The sequence below is a fragment of the Raphanus sativus genome, chromosome 1, assembly GCF_000801105.2.
Source record: "Raphanus sativus cultivar WK10039 chromosome 1, ASM80110v3, whole genome shotgun sequence".
Taxonomy (NCBI): Eukaryota; Viridiplantae; Streptophyta; class Magnoliopsida; order Brassicales; family Brassicaceae; genus Raphanus; species Raphanus sativus.
Window position 1 is genome coordinate 2347459 of NC_079511.1, and position 20218 is coordinate 2367676.

The following is a 20218-nucleotide window of genomic DNA, read 5'->3' on the forward strand; positions in this document are numbered from 1 at the left end:
ATGCAGAAGGTTAAGTTTTGGGCCTAAATGGGCCAAAATGGGTATTAGTGTAAACTTGCATTAGATGGGCCTCAGTGTATTAATACTTGCGATAGAGAGATTCATTTCCTTTTTGTTTTTTGGAGAAGAGTGAAGGAGATAGCATTCCAGAGGATGAAGTATAGGTGAATGCACGATAAAACCCTTATTCGTCTCTCTACACTCCAGCGAAAGTTACGGTAACTTCTTCCGTCTTAATCATCTCATAGGTTTTAACAAAGTTTTCAAATTTTATTAGTTTGTGTTTTGATTTCTCATTTCTGGGTTCTAAGAGCTGGATAGGTTTGAAAGGCTGTAGCTGATCTTGTAATTGAATCTAAAAGTTTCAACTTGTTGTTTTCTATAGGTTGTTTAGTTGGTAATGATGATAAGTGGATGCGGCACGTTAACTTCACATGCTCTGACAAGCTCTTGGGGGTTCAAGCCTTCTTCATACAGAGCTACAATAACATCAGGACAGTCTCAACGTTGTCTTGCTCCAAGTTCATTGTCTGTCATAAAGAACTCTTTGGGCTCACCTTTACCATTTAATGGGCTTCAGCCTAGTGTACAAAGAGGTATGTGAATTTCTTCTATTCATATATCTGTAGATTGCCTCAATGATACTTTAACTAGGACAAGAGACTTTAGTATTTCAAAGTTCATGCTTTTGTTTATTCTACTCAACCTTGTATTTTTTTTTTTGTCGTTTCAGGTGTGCCTCTGCCATATCTCTCAGCTTCGTCTTCTCGCCTTCTGAATGGGGAACAAGGTAGTCTGTCTAGTACATTACCTTTGTTACCCGTGCGCAGGAAAACCCTTTTGTCCCCAAGAGCATCAAAAGATGTACCTTCCAGCTTCCGGTTTCCTCCAATGACCAAAAAGCCACAATGGTGGTGGAGAACTTTGGCATGCCTACCTTACCTGATGCCGCTGCACGAAACCTGGATGTACGCAGAAACCGCTTACCATCTCCACCCTTTCCTTGAAGATTTCGAGTTCTTGACCTACCCGTTTCTAAGCGCCTTAGGGAAGTTACCGGGCTGGTTCCTCATGGCTTACTTCTTTGTAGCTTACCTTGGGGTTGTGAGAAGAAAAGAATGGCCTCACTTCTTCAGGTTCCATGTGGTGATGGGTATGCTGCTTGAAATCGCTCTTCAGGTGGTGGGAACTGTCAGCAAGTGGATGCCTCTTGGACTCTATTGGGGTAAGTTTGGGATGCATTTCTGGACTGCTGTTGCGTTTGCATATCTGTTTACCGTCCTTGAGAGCATAAGGTGTGCACTTGCGGGTATGTACGCGGACATCCCATTTGTCTGTGATGCTGCGTATATCCAGATTCCGTACGACTAATACGAAGATATTGTTGCATTTTAGATCGTTGTCGCTCTTCGTTTTAATAATCTGTTTGTTAGACCTTTGTATCTGCAACAACTATGTGTCTTGTTAAATGACAGTTATGTTTCAAACATTTTACCGTTACATTAACTCAATCGTCAAAGTCTCAACTTTTGAACAAACATGGAATTGCTATGAAACCAAACAAATAGTGTTAATCAGACTTGTTCAGTTTATACATTGTAAGAAGCCGTCAAAGCACAACAGGTAGGCTTCTTCTCCTAAGCCCGAGATGCTCAGGGAGTTTATGGATGACATTATCGCTGCAACATAGAACAGATGAAAGATAAATCAGATGGTGCTTTGAGCACTACAAGCTCAGAACCATGAATTGTCACCGCAAACGTACCTCTTAACGGTTTAGAGGAATAATGACATCTCTGTAGAAGGGATGAAAGGAAGGATCCTATCACCATAGAGTTGGTGCAGTTTCACCAAGAGCCTTCCAGAATCGAGGTCATTTTTCCAGACCTGATCAAGGATTGCTTTCATGGTGATAGCCCGGCCCTTGCTGCCTTCTTTCTCCTTTGCGTTTCTGCTTTCAGGTGCACCATCAGAAGCTTGTCCTGATGAGGATGGTTGAACAGAGTTTTGTGGAGGATTGTCATCTCCCATTGGTTTATCTACTTGCATAGTGGATGAAGAATCTACACTCAGCTTTCGCTTATCTGCCATATTCAGAAAGGGTGAGAATAGATGTTGGAAACTGAAAACAATTGTTATCACAGCACCATACATGATTGGTTGGGAAGGTTCTAGTTCCATATCTGTATAAATAACCTATGGTTATGCCAATCAATCAGTAGTCCCTAAGCATGTGTCTAAGTTTTAGCTATTTTCGGGTTTCAGTTAAATAAGCACAAATAACCATATTATGCAGAAAAAGTGAATTAGTTGATGCAACTTACTTGGCTCAGTATTGATTATTTTCCCCTTTCCCTTATTGAGAAAGCTTGGTGAAGGAGATGGTAAATATGGGAAGATTTTAAGCCGGTCATGTATACACAGGCCTGCAGCACGCTGGAGAAAAAATAATAATTCACAAGTTCTTCAAGGGTTTTCCATATATGAAACTACTGAGATTCCGGTTACAGTTAGATTGTAGAAGAATGTATCCACTAACCAGTAAAGCTCCATACACACGCCAAGTTTCGTAGCTCTTCATCTGGTTCTTTTGCTTCTCAGCATCCAATTCTGGTTCGAGAAGACTCAGATACGGTTCAAGATTTGGCAGAACAAGAAGGCGTACCTACACAATAAATTGACATTCAGCTAACATCGCAAGAGTACTGTGCTCTTAAGTTATTTCTGGCACTTGTTCTATGACTATACAAATCCTAGTCCCTTATGAAATGAAAGAGAAGCAGGGAAAATGGTGAAAAAGGAAACAAGGAATTTCAGATGATAGTGCATGTACTGGGTAACATTGTTTTCGGTGGAAAATTACATAACTAACAAAACCTTGAAAAGAGTAAAGTGATAGATAGCAGTACAATGAGGCATCGCCGCTAATATATCAGAGAAAGTAAAGGAAATACTTACGACATTGTGCCCCAAGGCCGCTAATCCTTGAATTGCACCGTAGTGCTGAGTCAAAGCCTTCTTTGGGTCCAAAAGTGCATTGACTAAAGTTTTCGTAAGACGAGACTGGAGAGTAATGTAAGTGTTTCCAAACCTGAAAAGAAAAATTCAAACCAAAGGATTTCAAATGACGAAAACCCTTCCAAACAATGAAGAAAATTTTGGCAAGTTATAACTTCTTCAATTCAGATCTTCCCATTGGATATTTCAGCCCAAGCCGGAAAAATACCAGAAGCCAATAGCACGGCTAGGATGAAATTAGTAGACTGTATACGGATACATTCATCTCATGATATTGCATACAATAGCTCGGTATAAATTTTCATTATTAGTGCCAGTAAGAATCATTTTCAGTAAGATAATCCCCACAATTAACCAAAAACGAACACAGAGAATGAAAGGGAAAGAATGAACCTTTTACATATCAGTGCAACCAGATTCGCAGTAAAATCTCTAAGTTCCCAATGGTTGTCGGCAAATCTGTTTCCAAGCTTTCTCGATACAAGACATGTTACAACAGAGGGCATCAACTGGTGGAGCTGGCACAAAAAGGAAAAGTTTAGTTAGCTTCGTGGCTATGACATGCCTTGTATAGTACGTAGCATGTCTAGAATGCAACTAGAAGAAACACACATCAAAAAACTAAAGAAAATGAAGTTGCAAGATTCTATAATAGTTCTTAATATCCAGACAGCAACTTACATAAGGTTCTATGTGTATATGAGGATTCTGCAAAAGACTTCTGACAACGTGCATTAAATTGGACAGGAGTAGGAAGTCATTTAAACCACGTGATACCTGCATCAGTAGAGAAAATAACATCAAGCAATTGCGATCCTTATATCTTTTTAAGTTTCCTCGGTAGTGCATTATGTTACCTCATCAGCAATGAAATTTGTAAAATATGGAACTAGGGGATGAAGTCCCGAGTCTGAGGCCAAGCTCACTAATGCCTCTTTGAACAGAGAAGGATTTGACTTGCTCATTGTAAGTTCAGCAATCTTTTGGAAGTATAGCTGTTAAGAGCGAAAACAACAGATAAGTCTTATGCATGTAAGGTACGTTCTTGCTGTATTTAATCTGTAAGACATACCTGAAGCTCCTTAGATAATACATGCTTCACTGGTAGCCTAATGTCAATAAGAGGTCCGTCCTTTTGTTGATAGATTTGATTTTCTGCAGGTGCCCTAATGACTACAAACACCATAAACAAAAGGAAGACATATTCACTATGGGAGGATGAACAAGGAAATGTTTCAAATTGTCTTGCTCGTGATAATTCTCAAAACATATTTACAGATGCATCTCAAATATGTACTTTGATCTCTCATCAACATCACTAACTACACAGTTTAGCAAGGGGGAAAACGTAGAAAGAAGTTAATTCACCTCCGAAACGTCACTGTACATACTAATATTTGTTTCATGTCAATAAATTTAGTTAATGACTTTAAACTCTAAACCCAGGACATAGACTTGAGATGCAAACCTTCCAAAGGAGCGTTTTCTGGTATAGCTGGCTGCACTCCTTCAATCGCAAGCCAGTGGCAGACAATATCAGTATCAAGAGGAGCTTTTGGTAGTGGAGCTTCAATCACCTAGAATTATTACATTTCTTGAATATATTAGAAGAACATATATACGATACAACTGAAACAAAAAAAAAAAAATAAGACAATGTATATATGCTAGCTTTCCCAACATCTTACATCTTTGAAATCCACCTCTCTGTCATCAGTGTAGAACAAATCCCGATGCCCAATAGCTTTTCTAAAACGAATTGGTCCTCCTGAGGCAAAGCCATATATGGGCTACAATAAACATGATCATTCTCAAATAGATGCGTTTGCTTCAGTTAACTACTGTCGAGAAATATAATAAAAGCAAGGCTTAATAAATGATGACATTCATATGTACCAGGAAGGTCAAACCTCAAAACCATATATCTTTCTCAACTACTAATAAACTCGACCCAAAGAAATGTTCATATCATCATAGGATGCTACCAAACATTGTACTGATAGTGCACTACTACCGAAGCTAATAGAATATGGGAACTGGTCTCTAGTATGTATACCTCAAGGTTCCTTAAGTTGAGAGCACCATCAACATCAGAAGCTGTTAAAGTCGTTCTCTTCGAGTGACGCATGCATTTGATCGCTTCCTGCAAAGACAGCATTAATATCAAGTTGCTAATACCCTCAAAGACAGCTCAAGAACAACAAAGACATGAATAGAAAGCAAAGAGTACTAACCTGCATGATCTCTCGAACACGATACTCAACATCAGGAGCAAGCATAAGTGCAGCCTCAGGTGACAAGTTGGTAATCCCAATGCTTTGTGCTATAACCTCAATCGTTTCCTTAGGTACAATGCTCATCTTCTCCTATTGTATATCCATACAAAAAGATATTTCAACAGTGAATCCATCCATGGAACTTTCTCGATTTAACGCTTGAGCACACACAGTGAATCGCAGTTCAATAAAAACAGATAGAATTGCATACAGAGTGATTATCCCAAACTCGACCACAAAGGACTTACGAATTTCACTATGGAAACAAACAACGAAGCGCACACAACAAAAAAAAACGATAAAATCAGACGCACCGCTTCAATAGACCACGCGTTTGTCACAGACTCGTTTTCGACTCAGAAGATAGCTCCAAAGAGAACGGCGAGCTAACCAGATTGCTTCTACCTTCTCCTTTAACGCGAATTTCCTTTGAGAACTAGCTCGTAAACGGAGCCTCTCCCGAGTCGGAATTTTATAACCGATGCTAAGATTCCGGTTTATTATCGAAGGAGCGAATCAGCATCTGGTCGGGTATTTAATTGAAGTTGAATACGCCCCCGATTGGGTTCGGGTTAGATCAGCTTTGGGCTAACTCTTAAGCTTCTTGGGCCTTATTTGGGCCCAATTAGGATAGGAGATTTCCATCTCTGCCAACCAAGATCCAATGTTTATACAAGCAAATAGTTTTTGTTTTTTAACAGCGTGTAACACTAGGCTCTCGCTGGTAACCACAAAAGGAATAAAAGGAATATGAAAAATGGAATGAAAAAAAATAAAATAAAAGAAAAATCCATACCTCTTCTAATTTCATAAAGAATAATTGTAGTCTTTTATTCCATAAATCTTAAGAAATATTAAAGAATCATATGTAATAAATATTCCTTGTAAATAGTGTAAATTGTAAGGAATGCTAAGAAATTAGTTATTTCCACACATTCCCTTGGTTGGAGCCTAATACTATTTTACAACTACAAAAAAATGATCAAAACTCTAGGTTTAAAAAGGAGCACGAAAGTCATTAGAACAAATCCACGTATCATTTTATTCTCATTCAAACATACGTGAAAGCTTTTTTCCACACTCTTTCTTTCACAAACAATAAGGGTAACCAACACAAACTGTTGATGAATGTAGTAATATGTGTATAGTTTGCTTACTTACAGATAAATAATTGCCCAGTCCCAGTATATCAGAAGTTGGGACCATATAAAGTAAATTCTTTGTAAAAAAGATCACCAAAAATATATGTTTTATGATTGTCTGGTAAGGTCTTGTACCCAAGATATCCCACCGGGAAACGCTCTGTGAACTCTGGTTCTTGTCACCACGGCAGCTTTTGTTTTCTCCTCCACCGCTGGTTTCACCATCAACGGGCTTTCTTTCTCCAAAACAGGCTTGTTGTGTATTACATTTACACCCTCCTCTCCTTCTGTTAGGAACCGCAGACCCTGGAGTTTCCATAATTTTTTCTTTTAGTTTAAAAAAAAATCAAAGAAATAAAAAAATATAAAGAGCCGCTAAGAAACACTTTAAGTTCCATCTTCTTCCAATGAAACTGCTTTTAATCTAAATTCAAGAGACATGATCTTTGGTGAATTGTTTCACTTAGTTACTACTAGGATAACCTTTTTTTCTTAAAACAAAAAGATATAAAAAGAGGAGTGTTGATTCATCATTACCGAAAGAGAATTGTTAGAAGATGGTTTTGCATCGATAGGTAGTCTCGCACCAACATCCTAAATCAACAAGCCAGAAAACCAAAACTTCACATTCAGGCCTTTCAATAAGTGAACAAAAGGTAAGATAATGTTGCTCTTAATTTGTAAGTCAGCTCTCACCTGAATGACTTTAGTGGCTGCGCTGTCTTTAACTCCTGCAATTTGACACAAATGCCATAGTCCTGAGAGTGTCACATCCTGAGAGAGTTCAAAACCATTTTAAATAAGCTTTAAGAAAACTGATTTATGTCAATTCGTTGGTGGATGTAAATAAGATTTACTTGTTTGCTTTCAAGACTGTCAATCTTCCCTTCCTGTAAAAATATCAATATAAGAGAGTGACATTAATCCATTTGAATTACAAAAAAAAAAACGTTTAGCTCACATATAAGAGGTAAAAGAAGTGACTCACTATTCCGGATATCATTTCATTAATTTGTTGAAAGTCAAACCCAAGTTGTGAAATACTTGATTTCACATCTGTTACCTGCGTCAAAATCAAAATCTCCACGTGAGCATTGGCATATCAAATGTATCCGAAGAAAAGGGAATGTGAACTGGTTCCTATATAAGTCAGTTGAATACTCTCGAAAATTTAAGTAAGAATCTAGTCCTTATAGGATGGCTGCTGTATGTACAAGCGTGTCAACCAAGTGCAAGAGAGGTTTCTCTGCCGAAATGGTTTATTACACTCATCTTAAGTCTACAAAAATTGAAGGCATCAGTACGAGAAAAATGAGAAACAAGATGGGTATCTTACATCACTTAGAATCATTTTAGATATCTCGGTCTGCTCTTCCACCTTCCAATCCAATTTCGATAGCTCCTTAGAAAGATGTTTCTTTGTTGACTGCATAAGCAAATACACAAAGTCATAAACCACGATAACAAGCAAGGGACGTTTTGAGAAAATGTCTTCTTTTTATTTATTTTTACCGCTAATGTATCCTGCAAGTCGTTTAGTTGTTTTGAAAAAGATGCAACTGCATTAGCCATATTTTTCTTTGTCACAAACATTGCATCGGAGAATGACCAACCCTGCAACGTAGAAAGAAATGAGTAAGATGCGCCTTTAAACGCTATAATAAAGCAATGATAGATAATATGCATAAAGAAAATAACATTTTACAAAACTCTTAACAGAAGACACAGAAAAAATAGATAGACTTTATGAATGGGGCACACCTTCCACCACATGTAACAGTACCCCATAGCTCCAACAGCGGCCGCTGGAACCAGGTAAGAAGCATAGCCTGCATCGGCGGCACAAGCAAGATAGTTTTTATCTACTTCTCATTAAAAATGGAGAATCGTAAGAAGGTTCTGCATAAAGAGGTAATGCCATTACCACTGTTGTTTGAATCTCCGTTAAATATAGTAACTGGATTTATCGTACTTAGTTCTTTGATTTCATTTGCAAGCTGTCGAATCTGATTAGCAAAAAAAGAAATGAAAAAGAAGTTGTAAGAGTAATGATTCAGAAAGAAAAGAAAACACAGAGAGCATAAGAATGTAATGGTTTTTTTTTTTTTTGAGATCAGGTGATGAGAATATTAACGCAAAAACAGAGAGAAAGTAAAATCAAAATACCTGAGCAGCGAGGGCGGCACTATCATACTTATAACTAAAAGGTGTGCTTTCAACTCCTTCAGCACCTTTGAGTAATTCTTGAAGCTGCGCTATTAGGTCAGACAACCTCCCATGTCTCAGTACAATCGAACCAGAGACCCCTTTGAACATAGAAAACAGAACCAATCATCAAGTTTGTCATATGAATGTAAAAAGAATAATTGAAGCTGTGAACAAAAAAAAAACAAAGCAGAGATTTTTGAACCATTCCTGCATAATGATTCATCGAATTGCCAGAATTTAAGATCAAATTCCAATCTAAACCTTTATTAAGCTCGAGAAATTTTTGCTAGATTGCAGTCAAAAGCAAATACAAACCGAAACAGTTGAATTTATATTCATAGCGACAGAGAGAGAAAGAGGGAGAAAGACCTGCGCCAAGCAAGATGAGAACTTTGGAGGTCTGAACGCCGGCTTGCACAGCCATGGATTCCGATTAAAGGTATAGACTTCAGAGGCCGGCTTGGCTCTTCTCGATTGTTCTGTTCCGTGACGCTTTGGCCACCAGAAGAGACTAAAATTACCACACACCCTTTTGCCTTTTTGGACCTCAACTTTCGTTTTGGTTCCGACATATTTTAACATTTATGTTATAACGCCCCCGAAAACTTCCAATTTTAATCAGATTACCCCCCAAAGTGGCAAAGCAATATGGACATCGAAAGGCAAGGGTATTTTGGACATTTCGAAATAGTTCCAGACACTTGCGCAACTGGCTTGACACTCTTCCTTCGTTAAACTCTGTTCTTAATTACCGAAGCAGAACAGTGCTGATAAATTGAATTCCATCATATGAGACTATGAATATGAATCTGGAATACAAATCGAATCAAAACACAAATTGGTTTTAAGATTGGATGAAAATGCAGCAACTACTACAATACTCCAACAATAAGTTAAACCAATTAAAACAGCAACTCAATTTCAGAAACAACTCAGCTCTAAGACAAACCTTGTCTGAGAAAACAAGCTAGAACTCATAATTGCTAAAATTTGAGTCTCTCAAAAGAATCAAGCATCAACGGTAGCTGCTTCTGAATCCTGTTTCCTCTTCAAATACTCATTCAAGATCGTCAGCCTCGCAGTCTCAAACGCAAAGTACCCTATAGCCGAGAAGCAAGCGCTATGAACAACTCTTGGCCCCATACCTCGAGTAAAACCAACCAACCCTTCCTCTTTCAGTATCTGCCTCACAGTCCCCGCCACACCCGAATACACAGCAGCGCCGAGTTTATTAGCCGCCTCCACATGAACCTGCGTCATCAGCCTCGTCTTCACCACATCCAACGGCGTCGTTATCGACGCCGATATCGCACCGGCCAACGCCCCACAGCAAACGCTCTGCAGAGGCTCGAGATTGTTCTGCTGCGTCTTCTCCAACACCGCAGCTTTAAGATACTCGAACGACGAGTAACTCAGCACCCCCGCCGGTAAGTTCCTCAGCAACGTGGCGGAGTAGCCAGCGTAAAGCCCCAAGATCCCATCTTTCTCAAGAATCTCAAGCAGAACTTGGTACGACCTCCTCCCGCTAGCTCCGACCTGCATCCTCTGGGTGATAAGCTCCTTGGGAACCATTATCGCCGACGAGATTATGTTCCCCATGGCGCCAGCCGTGGGAGGGATGAGAACCGAAGGAAACTCCGGGAACTTACCTAGGAGTGACTTACCTATTAAAGAAGAGTGTAAAAGCAACTCCATTGATAAGACTGTTTTAACAAACTTAGTCTTGACTCATTTATATAGTAGAGTTAGTTAGTAACTGTACAAAGGTATATTAACATCTAATATATTTACCGAACTCGCACGTGCCGAAATACACCGCGGAGGAGAACGTGGACCCCACGATCACGGCCGATACGCCGCTGTAGAAACCTAGAATCCCTCTCTCTTGAAAAGTCTTCACTATCGCGTCGAAACTGCTGCTGTACAATTGCGACGCGCCTTTGGCCTGGAGCTTCGTTTTGATCGTGTCCAGCGGGAGGAGGCAGACGTAGGTGAAGGCGCCGGCGATTCCGCCGCCTCCGGCGCCGATCAAGGCGCGCTCGAAGACGGAGAGGTGCTTCATCAGCGTCTGGATCTTCGGGCTGCTTCGGGAGGCAGGCTTCATCCATTTCAGGAAGCCTGGTTTGGAATCGGAATCGGAGACCGAGGCGGACGCGAAGGGAGGAGATGGCTTTCTCCTCGAGGATTTGATTTTGGTTCTGGCGGCGGTGGGGAGTTGAGCGGAGGAGGTGCGATCGGAGAAGTAAGTGACGAGGGAGTTGAAATCGTTGGTGAGGTGGCAGTGGTTGAGATTCGGAGACGACGGGAGGCCGAGACTCTCCGAGAGTCTAGCTTCCATTGCTGGTTTTGGTGGTAGTTGTGAGGACAAAGACGAAGAAGCATCATAAGATGATGATACTCGAGAGCTATGACGAGAAACGGAGCGCGGTGTTATAAGTTAACGATAAAACGGCATGAGGTTTTCTGATAATTTTCAAATTTATCATCAGATTACCCCAATACTTCCGATTTGAATCAAATTAAACCCACACAACAATACAAATCGAATGACAAGGGTAGTTTTGCAATTTAAAAATAATCCAGACCAGACCAATACGCAACTTGTCAGACACTAACCTTGTGACCTGTTCTGTTCTTTCGTTGAAGAACAAGCAAGCAAAGCTTCTTCATTTATTTGGCGTGAGAATTATTAAAAAAAAAAAAAAATTCGAATCTCCGCCATGGATGTGATTAGGTGGTGCTTCTTCTTCTTCCTTCTCTTACAAACCTTCTTCTTCTCACCATCCCATACGCAGACCGATTCATTCACATCAATTCTCATATCTCAAAACGGACTCGATTTCGTGAAAAACCTCCTAGTCAACAAAGCAATCGCCTCGATCATACCTCTCCAGATCCCCAGGATCGAGAAATCAGTGAGAATCCCGTTCCTAGGAGGAATCGATGTCGTCGTCTCGAACCTCACGATATACGAGCTCGATGTCGCCTCGTCCTATGTTAATCTCGGCGAGACGGGCGTTGTCATCGTCGCTTCGGGGACGACTTGCAATTTGAGTATGAATTGGCATTATTCTTACGCTACTTGGCTTCCTCCGATGGAAATTTCTGATCAGGGGATCGCATCTGTTCAGGTAATAATCATGTCATTGACTTGCTGACATTGAAGCGATGATTCTTGCTATGTGACTTAGGAAACAATAGAAAGACTAGATTTTTCTTACTATCACAAATTTTGTTCTGTTTTGTGATTGTTACTTAGAAAATCACATCTCTGTTCTATGGTTTTGCCCTTATGTTTTGTGGTTGTTACTTAGAACATCACAAACTCTGTGCTGTTTTTCGGTTATTACTTAGAACATCACAAACTTTGTGCTGTTTTGCCCTTATGTTTTGTGGACATAGTTGGTTTTAGTGGGTGTGTCGGTTTGCTCATTGTTATATCTGTTTTACAAAAGGGAGTTTGATGAGTGCTGATTCTCGCCTTCTCGGTAAGGTTGAAGGCATGGAGATCGGGCTGTCGCTAGGCTTGCTGAGTAGTGAAGGAGGATTGAAACTCTCTCTTTCGGAGTGTGGATGCCATGTGAAAGACATATCCATTGAGCTTGAAGGAGGAGCTTCATGGTTTTATCAGGGGTATGCTATTATCTACTTATTGAGCCTTTTTTCTATTTTTTTTTCATTTGAAATTTGTCGTATTCTCTGGAATTTAGGATGGTTAATGCATTTAAAGACCAAATTGGAGCAAGCGTGGAGACCACGATTTCCAACAAACTCACTGAAGGAGTATCAGACCTTGATTCGTTTCTACAAAGCCTTCCAAAGGAGATCCCAGTAGATGACAAAGCTGCACTTAACGTCACTTTCACCAGCGATCCCATACTGAGAGATTCATCCATCACTTTTGAAATCGACGGCTTGTTCACCAAAACAGAAACGAATCAAGTCTTAAAATCCTCCTCCTTCAGAAAGTCTGCAGCACCTTCAGCTATCTGCCCTGGAAATTCGAAAATGCTCGGAATTTCGCTGGATGAAGCTGTCTTTAACTCTGCTGCAGCTTTGTACTACAATGTAAGTTAAGTTCCCTAATTGCTACTCATCATGGTATTGATCCTTTCTCAATATGAGGATTTCAATCGTTCTATATATTTCAGGCAGAGTTTATGCAATGGGTAGTGGATAAAATACCAGACCAGGCGCTTTTGAACACTGCTAGGTGGAGGTTCATCATTCCACAACTATACAGGAAGTACCCAAACCAGGATATGAATCTGAACATCAGTTTGTCATCGCCTCCTCTTGTAAAGATATCAGAGCAGTATGTGGGAGCTAATGTGAACGCGGACCTAGTAATCAATGTTCTAGAAGCAGACCAAGTGATACCAGTAGCATGCATCTCCTTGGTAAGAGTCTTCAAGTGAGATAACAACTATGTACATGCTTTTTTTGTTCTACCTTAAATTTTTATTCACTGTCGCTTGGCTGAAGGTGATCCGAGGGTCGGGTGCTCTCAGAGTGATGGGTAATAACCTTGGAGGCAGCGTGAGATTAGAGGATTTCTCCATGTCTTTGGAGTGGAGCAACATTGGAAATCTCCATCTGCATCTTCTTCAGGTAAATGCACCATGTCAAAGTGTTTTAAAGGCTCTAATATGTTAATAATACAAAGAAAGATTTCATTCAGACTGCATCTTCTTCGATTCCATCTTGTAGCCAATAGTGTGGACCGTTATACAAACTGTGTTTGTGCCATATGCAAATGACCATCTAGAAAAAGGCTTCCCTTTGCCCATAATCCACGGATTCACACTTGAGAAGGCTGAAATCATCTGCTCAAGCTCTGAAATCACGGTTTGCAGCGATGTTGCCTACTTGGATTCGTCTCAACAGCCTCGGTCACAGTTGAGTCTATCAAGTTCTACGCCTTGGATAACCACGTTGTTATAGTTTACAATTGGCGGTTGTAAGTGTCAGTATTGGGGTCTGGTATCTGGACCAGAGACTGGACTACCAAGACAAACAAAACTCTGTATATTACTTTTGTATCTTGATGTTGATCAAACTGTGTATGCTATTCTTCTTTATATGAAATAAAAATGTCTTTGTAATTACTATGGTTAAGTGTCTGTGTCGTATATGGTAATACAATGGTCGACCAATTAATCGGTTAAGCAGTTAGGCAGCTCGGTGGATTAATCTGCTAGAAAAAGTTGTGATATACTGAGGAACCTGGATTATAATATGTAGTAGTGTAGGTTAGCAAAGCCAACTATCAAAGAAGTATCTTCAACCGTAGTTTTGGTGTGCTTGTGTTCTTGACTAACAGCTTTCTTTTCTTCATTATCTGAAGAAATAGGAACAGGTTCTGTTGACTTATCCACACTTTCTTCTAGCAGACTCTACTGAATTTATATCATCGGAGAGAGTTGATCATCGGGTATCATGTTCTTCACAAAAGAAAACAAATTGGTAAACCGAAAAAACAAATAACTAAACCAATGAAATAGTAAACAAATAACTTTTGGAAGATTTCAGAAACAATGGCCTCACATTGCATGAATCAGTATAAGCTTTGAGCTTCATTTTCCTCTCCTTCTAATAGGTTGTAGCAGATGCAGAGAAGGCAGTACTTGAAGCAATGGAGAAACAATTTGCTGAAATTGTTTCTCCCTTAAAGTAAAGTAAGATCTTTGGTCTGAAAATTGTCTAGAAGTTCGCCAAAGGCACACCTGATCCTTACGTTGTCAAAAGAATCATTGTTTATTATCTTGGATGTGTAAGAGAAGAAGACAATAACACGATTTTGTTAAAATTTCAGCTTGAAGTTCTTCTGAATTCAATTAAAAGACTCTTTGGCATATTACCGAGTAGAGTAACCGGTTTGAATCATGGAACTCTTATATCCTCGAAAACAGTCTTTTTAAGAAACTTGGCGAATGTTAATTCACTAAAATAGGTTCATGCACATATACACATAAAATTCATAGCATTATAGCAGGAAAGCAAAACAATGATCTATTTATTTTATCATTTGAAATCATTAGAGTAGACATACCCACCTTAGAACCATATATGTCCTTGTTCTGCACCTTCAACATCAAGTACCTTCGTACATATATGTGTGCTTCATCAATGTTTGTGTGATTCATCAATATATATGTGATATGTTTAAGAATTGGTACAAAAAATGTTCACTTACATTCATATTTCATCATTGCTCATCAAAATCTTGTTTGAACAACTGCAAAAACAAAACAAAAAATTAACAAAATTATTAAATAGTAAAAATCACCAAAAAAGGTTTTGAATATGCATGTAATAATTTTAAAAAATATCTGAAGATTGAAAGTCGAATTTATCAAGTAGCCATGGATTATAATAGCAAAATTTTGTTACCTTGACTTTGTTACATGAATGACTTTGTTACATGAATCAGTGGTCGCTCTTTTCCTTGTGTGGCGCTTGCAATCTTCTTCTACTATCATGCCCTCGTCTTTTAGAAATGCCTTGTAACTTTTGAGATTCTTATTTGCAAATTTTTCTTCAATATTTTCAAAAAGGTATTCACTAGACAATAGAAGAAGCTGGTGGTTTTGTTGTGAATATATATGTAGATCTGTGCTACTAAATGATATACTCCAACAAGAACCTATAATTACAATTAGCATATTAGTTTCATACTCCAAAAATAGCCAAAACAAATAAATATGTAAAGTTGTTTTCCGTGAACAACAGATTAATTACAAAATGCAATACATGACTGATTTTATCTTTTTAGATTAACTTTTTTATTTTTCCTATCTAATTCGGAGTTGTATAGGATTTTGATTTCAAATTCTATGAAGTATTGGTTTTTATTTTCCAACTTCAACAACTCCGGGAAGCGGTGCAACTTCGCTTCCAACTTCAAGGGGTGCGAGATCATCCGCAAGGTCAACTCCATTCTCTAGGGCAAGCGGTGGTGCAGCTTCAAGCGGAACTCGAGGAGGGTCATCCGCAAGGTCAACTCCATTCCCTAGGGCAAGCGGTGCAGGTGCAGCTTCAAGGGGAACTCGAGGATCCGCGAGATCATCCGCACGGTCAACCTCATTCACTTGGGCAAGGGGTGCAACTTCAAGGGCTTATTAATATATCTCCTGTAAAGTCTTGTAAAAATAGAAGAATTACAGTAAAAAGTCTATAAATTAATAATATTAAGATTACAAGAAATTAATTTAGAGAGTATTATTAATTTAAGAGGATTTCTTAATATATATTAAAATAGTAGAAAAATGAAAAAATGTGCTTCGTTATATAAGATATTGGTTAGTGCTTATGCATCTGAATTTTGACTATTTTAGTTGATTATTGATATTGTTTATTTATGATGCATACATATTATATAATACAAATTTAATTTTATAGTTTTATAAAATCAAAAATGTAATTATAGATGATATTCATTTGAAGAAAGATAACAAAAAGATATCTTGCATATGTTTATATAAAATTTATATATATGGTAATTATTCATTATGATTTCAATAAAACTATATTTTTATCTAAGAATATTTAAAATATTATTTATCTTAATATTTTATCGAATAATATCATATTTTACATCAACAAAAATTGACACTTGAAAAATTTACTAATTTACAGAGTTTAAAGCTCTGATGACCAGCAAGGAATAATAGGAACAACCAAGAAATGAATGAAGAAGAAAAAATAATAGAAATATTGTTTCTTATTGTCTTTTCTCCGATTTCATAAAGAATATATTTGTTTTTTAATTCCTTAAATTAAAAAGAACGAGGAGGAATATTAAAGAAAAAATATTCTTTGTAAATAGTGTCAAATTTAAGGAATGAAAGTAAATTAATTATTCTCGTTCCTTATAAATAGTATCCAGATTAAGAAATAAAGAAGAATTAACTATTTCCACTTATTATTTTGGTCACCGGTTAGAAATTAAATCTCCTTTATTTGGTGGGTTCAGACCAATTTGTCAAAATTTACTGTTGTCCTCAGGATGCTGAGGCTGGATTATAAGACAAACCAATTCTATAGGTCATATTGAAGCTGAAACATTCACACCGAAGTCTGTGTATATCTAAATATGAAATCAAAAAGTGTATTACTCTGTTGCAACCCTTTGAAATGATGTCACTGGCTTTCTGGGGCATTTTAACAATCTTTCAAGAAACCAAAACGGTACTAGTGAGGTAAAAGAGTAGTTCAACTTGTCCTTTGAGACTCAGTGGAGGCAGCAACGGCATCAATCCTCTCCCATGAGTTCTTCAAGTGAGAACTCATCTGCATCGACCACCTCTCCGTCCTTACCATCCCAAGCTTCTGTCTTCACTATCTCCAGTGTTCCGTCTATGGGCAAATTCCCTTTTCCTCCTGCCTTAGCTTCCTTCACGAATTCTCTAATAACACAGAAGAGAAAAGACATGTTGTCAGCTACCAAAAATATACAAGGACCATTGGTTTGTATCGGCTGTCTTTGACGAAAGATAAAGACACAAGAAACACACTTACATGAGGTGTTTAACCTCAAAACCGCTTTTAAGTGGAGCATAAGCTCCTTTCTTTGCATTCAAGGCTACCATTGCTGGGTATTCATATCCTCCAACACCAACACGCTTCTCCAAATCAGGTTGCTTTCCAGCAGCAACCCACACAAAGCTGCATTATACAATCAAAATCCACCAAAAACATAATCACAAAATAAGCAAGACCACAGTCCGGATACTATAAAATCAAAAGTCATGTCATTTTTATTATAGTCTTGATCCGTAAAAATCTGTTGATTAGAAAGATTCAAATTCAAACACAGGGCATCAACTTCAATCATATCTAATTCCAACAAATAGTTCCCCAAATCTGGTTTATGTTGTCAATATGAGTATATGTGACAGGATCAGAAACAGAGTAACTGAGAGCTGGAATATGATGATAAAAGCTAGGAACAAAGATATAAGAGATTTGTTATTAGGTTACCTGATAGGGTCCTTCTTAAACTTCTCTGCAACTGATAATAGCATCTCCAGATACTTGTTCCTTCCTTCAGCTTTTGAGTCCAGAATGTCAGGTAAGAAAGAAACAAAGCAAATAGCAGCAGGACCACACTTTTCTTCCATAGCATCCTATTCAATTCAGCACACGAAGAGAGTCAATGGCTTAGATTGGAGTCAAGTACCATCAGAAAAGAACACAAAGGAAACAGATACAGATGTGAGAGCAGTACCGGCCCAGTAAGTTCAGTTACTTCAACAGGTCCAGCACTGGATTCAAGCTGTTCCAGGGCTGTTGAACAAAAAAAAAAAAAGCTGTTCCAGGGCAAAAGATTCGATGGCCGATGCAGATCTAGCACCCTCATAAGGCAATGGGCTGCTTTTGTCAGCACCAAAGACCAAGATAGTGGGGAATCCTTTCACCTGCCCTGTATCGCCTGCAGTATGTAAAATGAAAAGAAGCGTTTGGTTATACGAAGCAGAGAGTGTTGCCAGCTTATGTGAATCACCCTTTAAAGCAAATGAACTAACGTGCTGTAGAATCTGTACATGTAAAGAACTCTAGCGGTTACCTTGTCAGCATCACAATCGACATGACCTAGTTTGACCTTCCCCTTCAACTTGTTTACAGCCTTTTTCCACTCAGGAGCTAGCTTTTTGCAATGTCCACACCTTCGGGAACAAAACAAAAACGATGCTTTTCTGCATTTCTTCAGGTAAATGCACCATGTCAAGTGTTTTAAAGCTCTCTAATATGTTATTAATATATAGAAAGATTTTCATTCAGACTGCAACTTCTTCGTTTCCATCTTGTAGCCAATAGTGTGGACGGTTATACAAACGGTGTTTGTGCCATATGCGAATGACCATCTAGAAAAGGCTTCCCTTTGCCCATAATCCACGGATTCATACTTGAGAAGGCTGAAATCATCTGCTCAAGCTCCGAAATCACGGTTTGCAGCGATGTTGCCTACTTGGATTCGTCCCAACAGCCTCCTCGGTCACATTTGAGTCTACCAATTTCTACGCCTTGGATAGCCACGTTGTTGTAGTTTTTACAATTGGCGGTTGTAAGTGTCAGTACTGTGGTCTGGTGTTCGGACTTCGGACCAGAGACTCGGCTACCAAGACAAAAAACTAAGCATTGTATATTACTTTTGTATTTTTTTTTTTTTGAAAAATATAACTTTTGTATCTTGATGTTGAACAAACTGTGTATGCTTCTCTATATGAAATAAAGTGGTCCATGTAAATTAGATACGGTAACACAATGGTCGGCCAATTAATCAGTCAAGCAACTAGGCAGCAACAAGTATAACATATTTCATATTCTACATGCTTCAAAGTTGTGACATAAGATGAGAAGGTCACAATAAAATAAAACAAAACAAAATTACAAGGGTTTGTTATTTTGTTCATAAACTCATAATCTATCTAGGAGAGGCACGATGGAGAAAGAATTTCCAGGGGAGGAAGAATTTGCAGGTACGAATCCAATTCTAAAATATAGATAAAGAAGGATGTGTAATGATAATCCCTAATTAATTTTTTCGGATAATGGGATCCGACCAGAGATGAGTTTTTATCAGCTGGAGGATGTCTTGTTCGGATTGATGATGGGGCCCGATGGTTACTGTGTCCAGGCGCTAAGCCGCTGTGAGTATAAAGGGACTAAATCCCTTACCATGGACGAAGAGTATCGCCTCATGAAGAAACAAGTCGAGGAGACTGAGGTTTTGTTCTTCTTCCAAATCTTTCCTTCTTGTTTAATAATAATATAATAGGGTGAGAGATTTTGATCTTTGTGAGTTAGGGCTTCGACATGGATTTCAGTCAGTTTCGCTACGCTTTTAACTACAAACCCGTTGATTTCGATGATAACAAGTTGCCCATACTGGACGATGGAGAAACCATTAGAGAGTTATTGGACAGGCTCTCTCGTAAATCCCTTGAGCTATACAATATTAAGGAGACGAAAACATCATCATATGGGTTGTTTGTGGAGGTTAGCAAAGCCAACTATCACATGGCTGGTGCTGGCGTCATGTTTTTCATTACCTTCCTTGCTAAACAAGATTCTTCTGATAATGAGCCAAAAACATTCCAAGCTAAGGTCCACTTTTCCTGCGTTGACCACAACAAGTACCTCACCTGCGATCTCAAACCACCACCAAAAAATGGTAGCAACCCCTTTTGTTTGTTTTTATGTAAATATGAATCATGCAACTTAAAGCTTTTATGGGGGGCTCTGTTGAGATCAATTTGAATGGTTATATATGATATTTTGTCTGGGTTGTTTTGGTAGTTCACTCCAATGATACTGCCGACAAAGAAGATGCCAAGAAACCAAGGTATATAAAACATATATATCTCCAGTAGATGAGTTTTTCCCTGGTGTTGCTTTTATATGGTTCTTAGGGCGTTTTATTTGTCTTTTTATCCTCAGGTTGACTCAGGAGAAGGATGCAAGCAAGCACTGATACACGAGTCTTGTTATATATAACGATGACTTGCAACAATTTTTAGACTAGAAAAGTTTTATTAATTTATAGTATTTGTTAATTTTTCGAATATTAAT

The 20218-nt window shown here is 38.5% G+C and overlaps 7 protein-coding genes across 9 annotated transcripts; 3 read left to right on the top strand and 4 right to left on the bottom strand.

Moving 5' to 3' along the window:
• The first annotated feature begins 105 nt into the window (after nt 1–105).
• LOC108812824 (protein TIC 20-I, chloroplastic-like) lies at nt 106–1489 on the top strand. Its single transcript, XM_018585196.2, has 3 exons — nt 106–218; nt 386–596; nt 734–1489. The coding sequence occupies exons 2-3, from the start codon at nt 401–403 to the stop codon at nt 1369–1371; spliced, it is 834 nt and encodes a 277-aa protein (XP_018440698.1). The 5' UTR covers nt 106–218; nt 386–400; the 3' UTR covers nt 1372–1489.
• LOC108812813 (transcription initiation factor TFIID subunit 6) lies at nt 1444–5797 on the bottom strand. The gene is made up of 14 exons (XM_018585184.2): nt 5609–5797; nt 5253–5384; nt 5075–5161; nt 4707–4808; nt 4487–4595; nt 4091–4191; nt 3876–4013; nt 3700–3795; nt 3412–3536; nt 2959–3091; nt 2540–2665; nt 2325–2436; nt 1766–2084; nt 1444–1679 (listed from the first exon to the last, which is right to left on the bottom strand). Exons 2-13 carry the CDS (start codon nt 5376–5378, stop codon nt 1777–1779), a joined length of 1563 nt encoding a protein of 520 aa, XP_018440686.1. The 5' UTR covers nt 5379–5384; nt 5609–5797; the 3' UTR covers nt 1444–1679; nt 1766–1776.
• A 515-nt stretch (nt 5798–6312) lies between these two features.
• LOC108851109 (uncharacterized) lies at nt 6313–9162 on the bottom strand. The gene is made up of 11 exons (XM_018624530.2): nt 9014–9162; nt 8603–8742; nt 8361–8442; nt 8198–8265; nt 7949–8050; nt 7773–7862; nt 7425–7499; nt 7294–7326; nt 7133–7210; nt 6974–7030; nt 6313–6742 (listed from the first exon to the last, which is right to left on the bottom strand). Exons 1-11 carry the CDS (start codon nt 9066–9068, stop codon nt 6545–6547), a joined length of 978 nt encoding a protein of 325 aa, XP_018480032.1. The 5' UTR covers nt 9069–9162; the 3' UTR covers nt 6313–6544.
• A 381-nt stretch (nt 9163–9543) lies between these two features.
• LOC130508576 (protein MITOFERRINLIKE 1, chloroplastic-like) lies at nt 9544–11025 on the bottom strand. Its single transcript, XM_057004154.1, has 2 exons — nt 10436–11025; nt 9544–10308 (listed from the first exon to the last, which is right to left on the bottom strand). The coding sequence occupies exons 1-2, from the start codon at nt 10980–10982 to the stop codon at nt 9653–9655; spliced, it is 1203 nt and encodes a 400-aa protein (XP_056860134.1). The 5' UTR covers nt 10983–11025; the 3' UTR covers nt 9544–9652.
• A 223-nt stretch (nt 11026–11248) lies between these two features.
• On the top strand, nt 11249–13752 carry LOC108849474 (putative BPI/LBP family protein At1g04970). 3 transcript variants are annotated; one of them, XM_018623129.2, is made up of 6 exons: nt 11249–11775; nt 12138–12277; nt 12355–12712; nt 12796–13044; nt 13130–13255; nt 13326–13491. In XM_018623129.2, the coding sequence occupies exons 1-6, from the start codon at nt 11365–11367 to the stop codon at nt 13359–13361; spliced, it is 1320 nt and encodes a 439-aa protein (XP_018478631.1). In that variant the 5' UTR covers nt 11249–11364; the 3' UTR covers nt 13362–13491. The 3 variants fall into 3 exon arrangements, with proteins under 3 accessions (XP_018478631.1, XP_018478564.1, XP_018478705.1); XM_018623062.2 differs by having other exon boundaries at nt 11252–11775; nt 13355–13752; XM_018623203.2 differs by having other exon boundaries at nt 11636–11775; nt 12100–12277; nt 13355–13752.
• Nucleotides 13753–16710: 2958 nt separating this feature from the next.
• On the bottom strand, nt 16711–18084 carry LOC108856258 (protein disulfide-isomerase like 2-2-like). Its single transcript, XM_018630027.2, has 4 exons — nt 17874–18084; nt 17627–17772; nt 17165–17311; nt 16711–17052 (listed from the first exon to the last, which is right to left on the bottom strand). The coding sequence occupies exons 1-4, from the start codon at nt 18003–18005 to the stop codon at nt 16899–16901; spliced, it is 579 nt and encodes a 192-aa protein (XP_018485529.2). The 5' UTR covers nt 18006–18084; the 3' UTR covers nt 16711–16898.
• Nucleotides 18085–18590: 506 nt separating this feature from the next.
• Nucleotides 18591–20209, top strand: LOC108815241 (uncharacterized). Its single transcript, XM_018587888.2, has 5 exons — nt 18591–19125; nt 19213–19373; nt 19454–19820; nt 19946–19991; nt 20087–20209. Exons 1-5 carry the CDS (start codon nt 19089–19091, stop codon nt 20118–20120), a joined length of 645 nt encoding a protein of 214 aa, XP_018443390.1. The 5' UTR covers nt 18591–19088; the 3' UTR covers nt 20121–20209.
• Nucleotides 20210–20218: the final 9 nt, after the last annotated feature.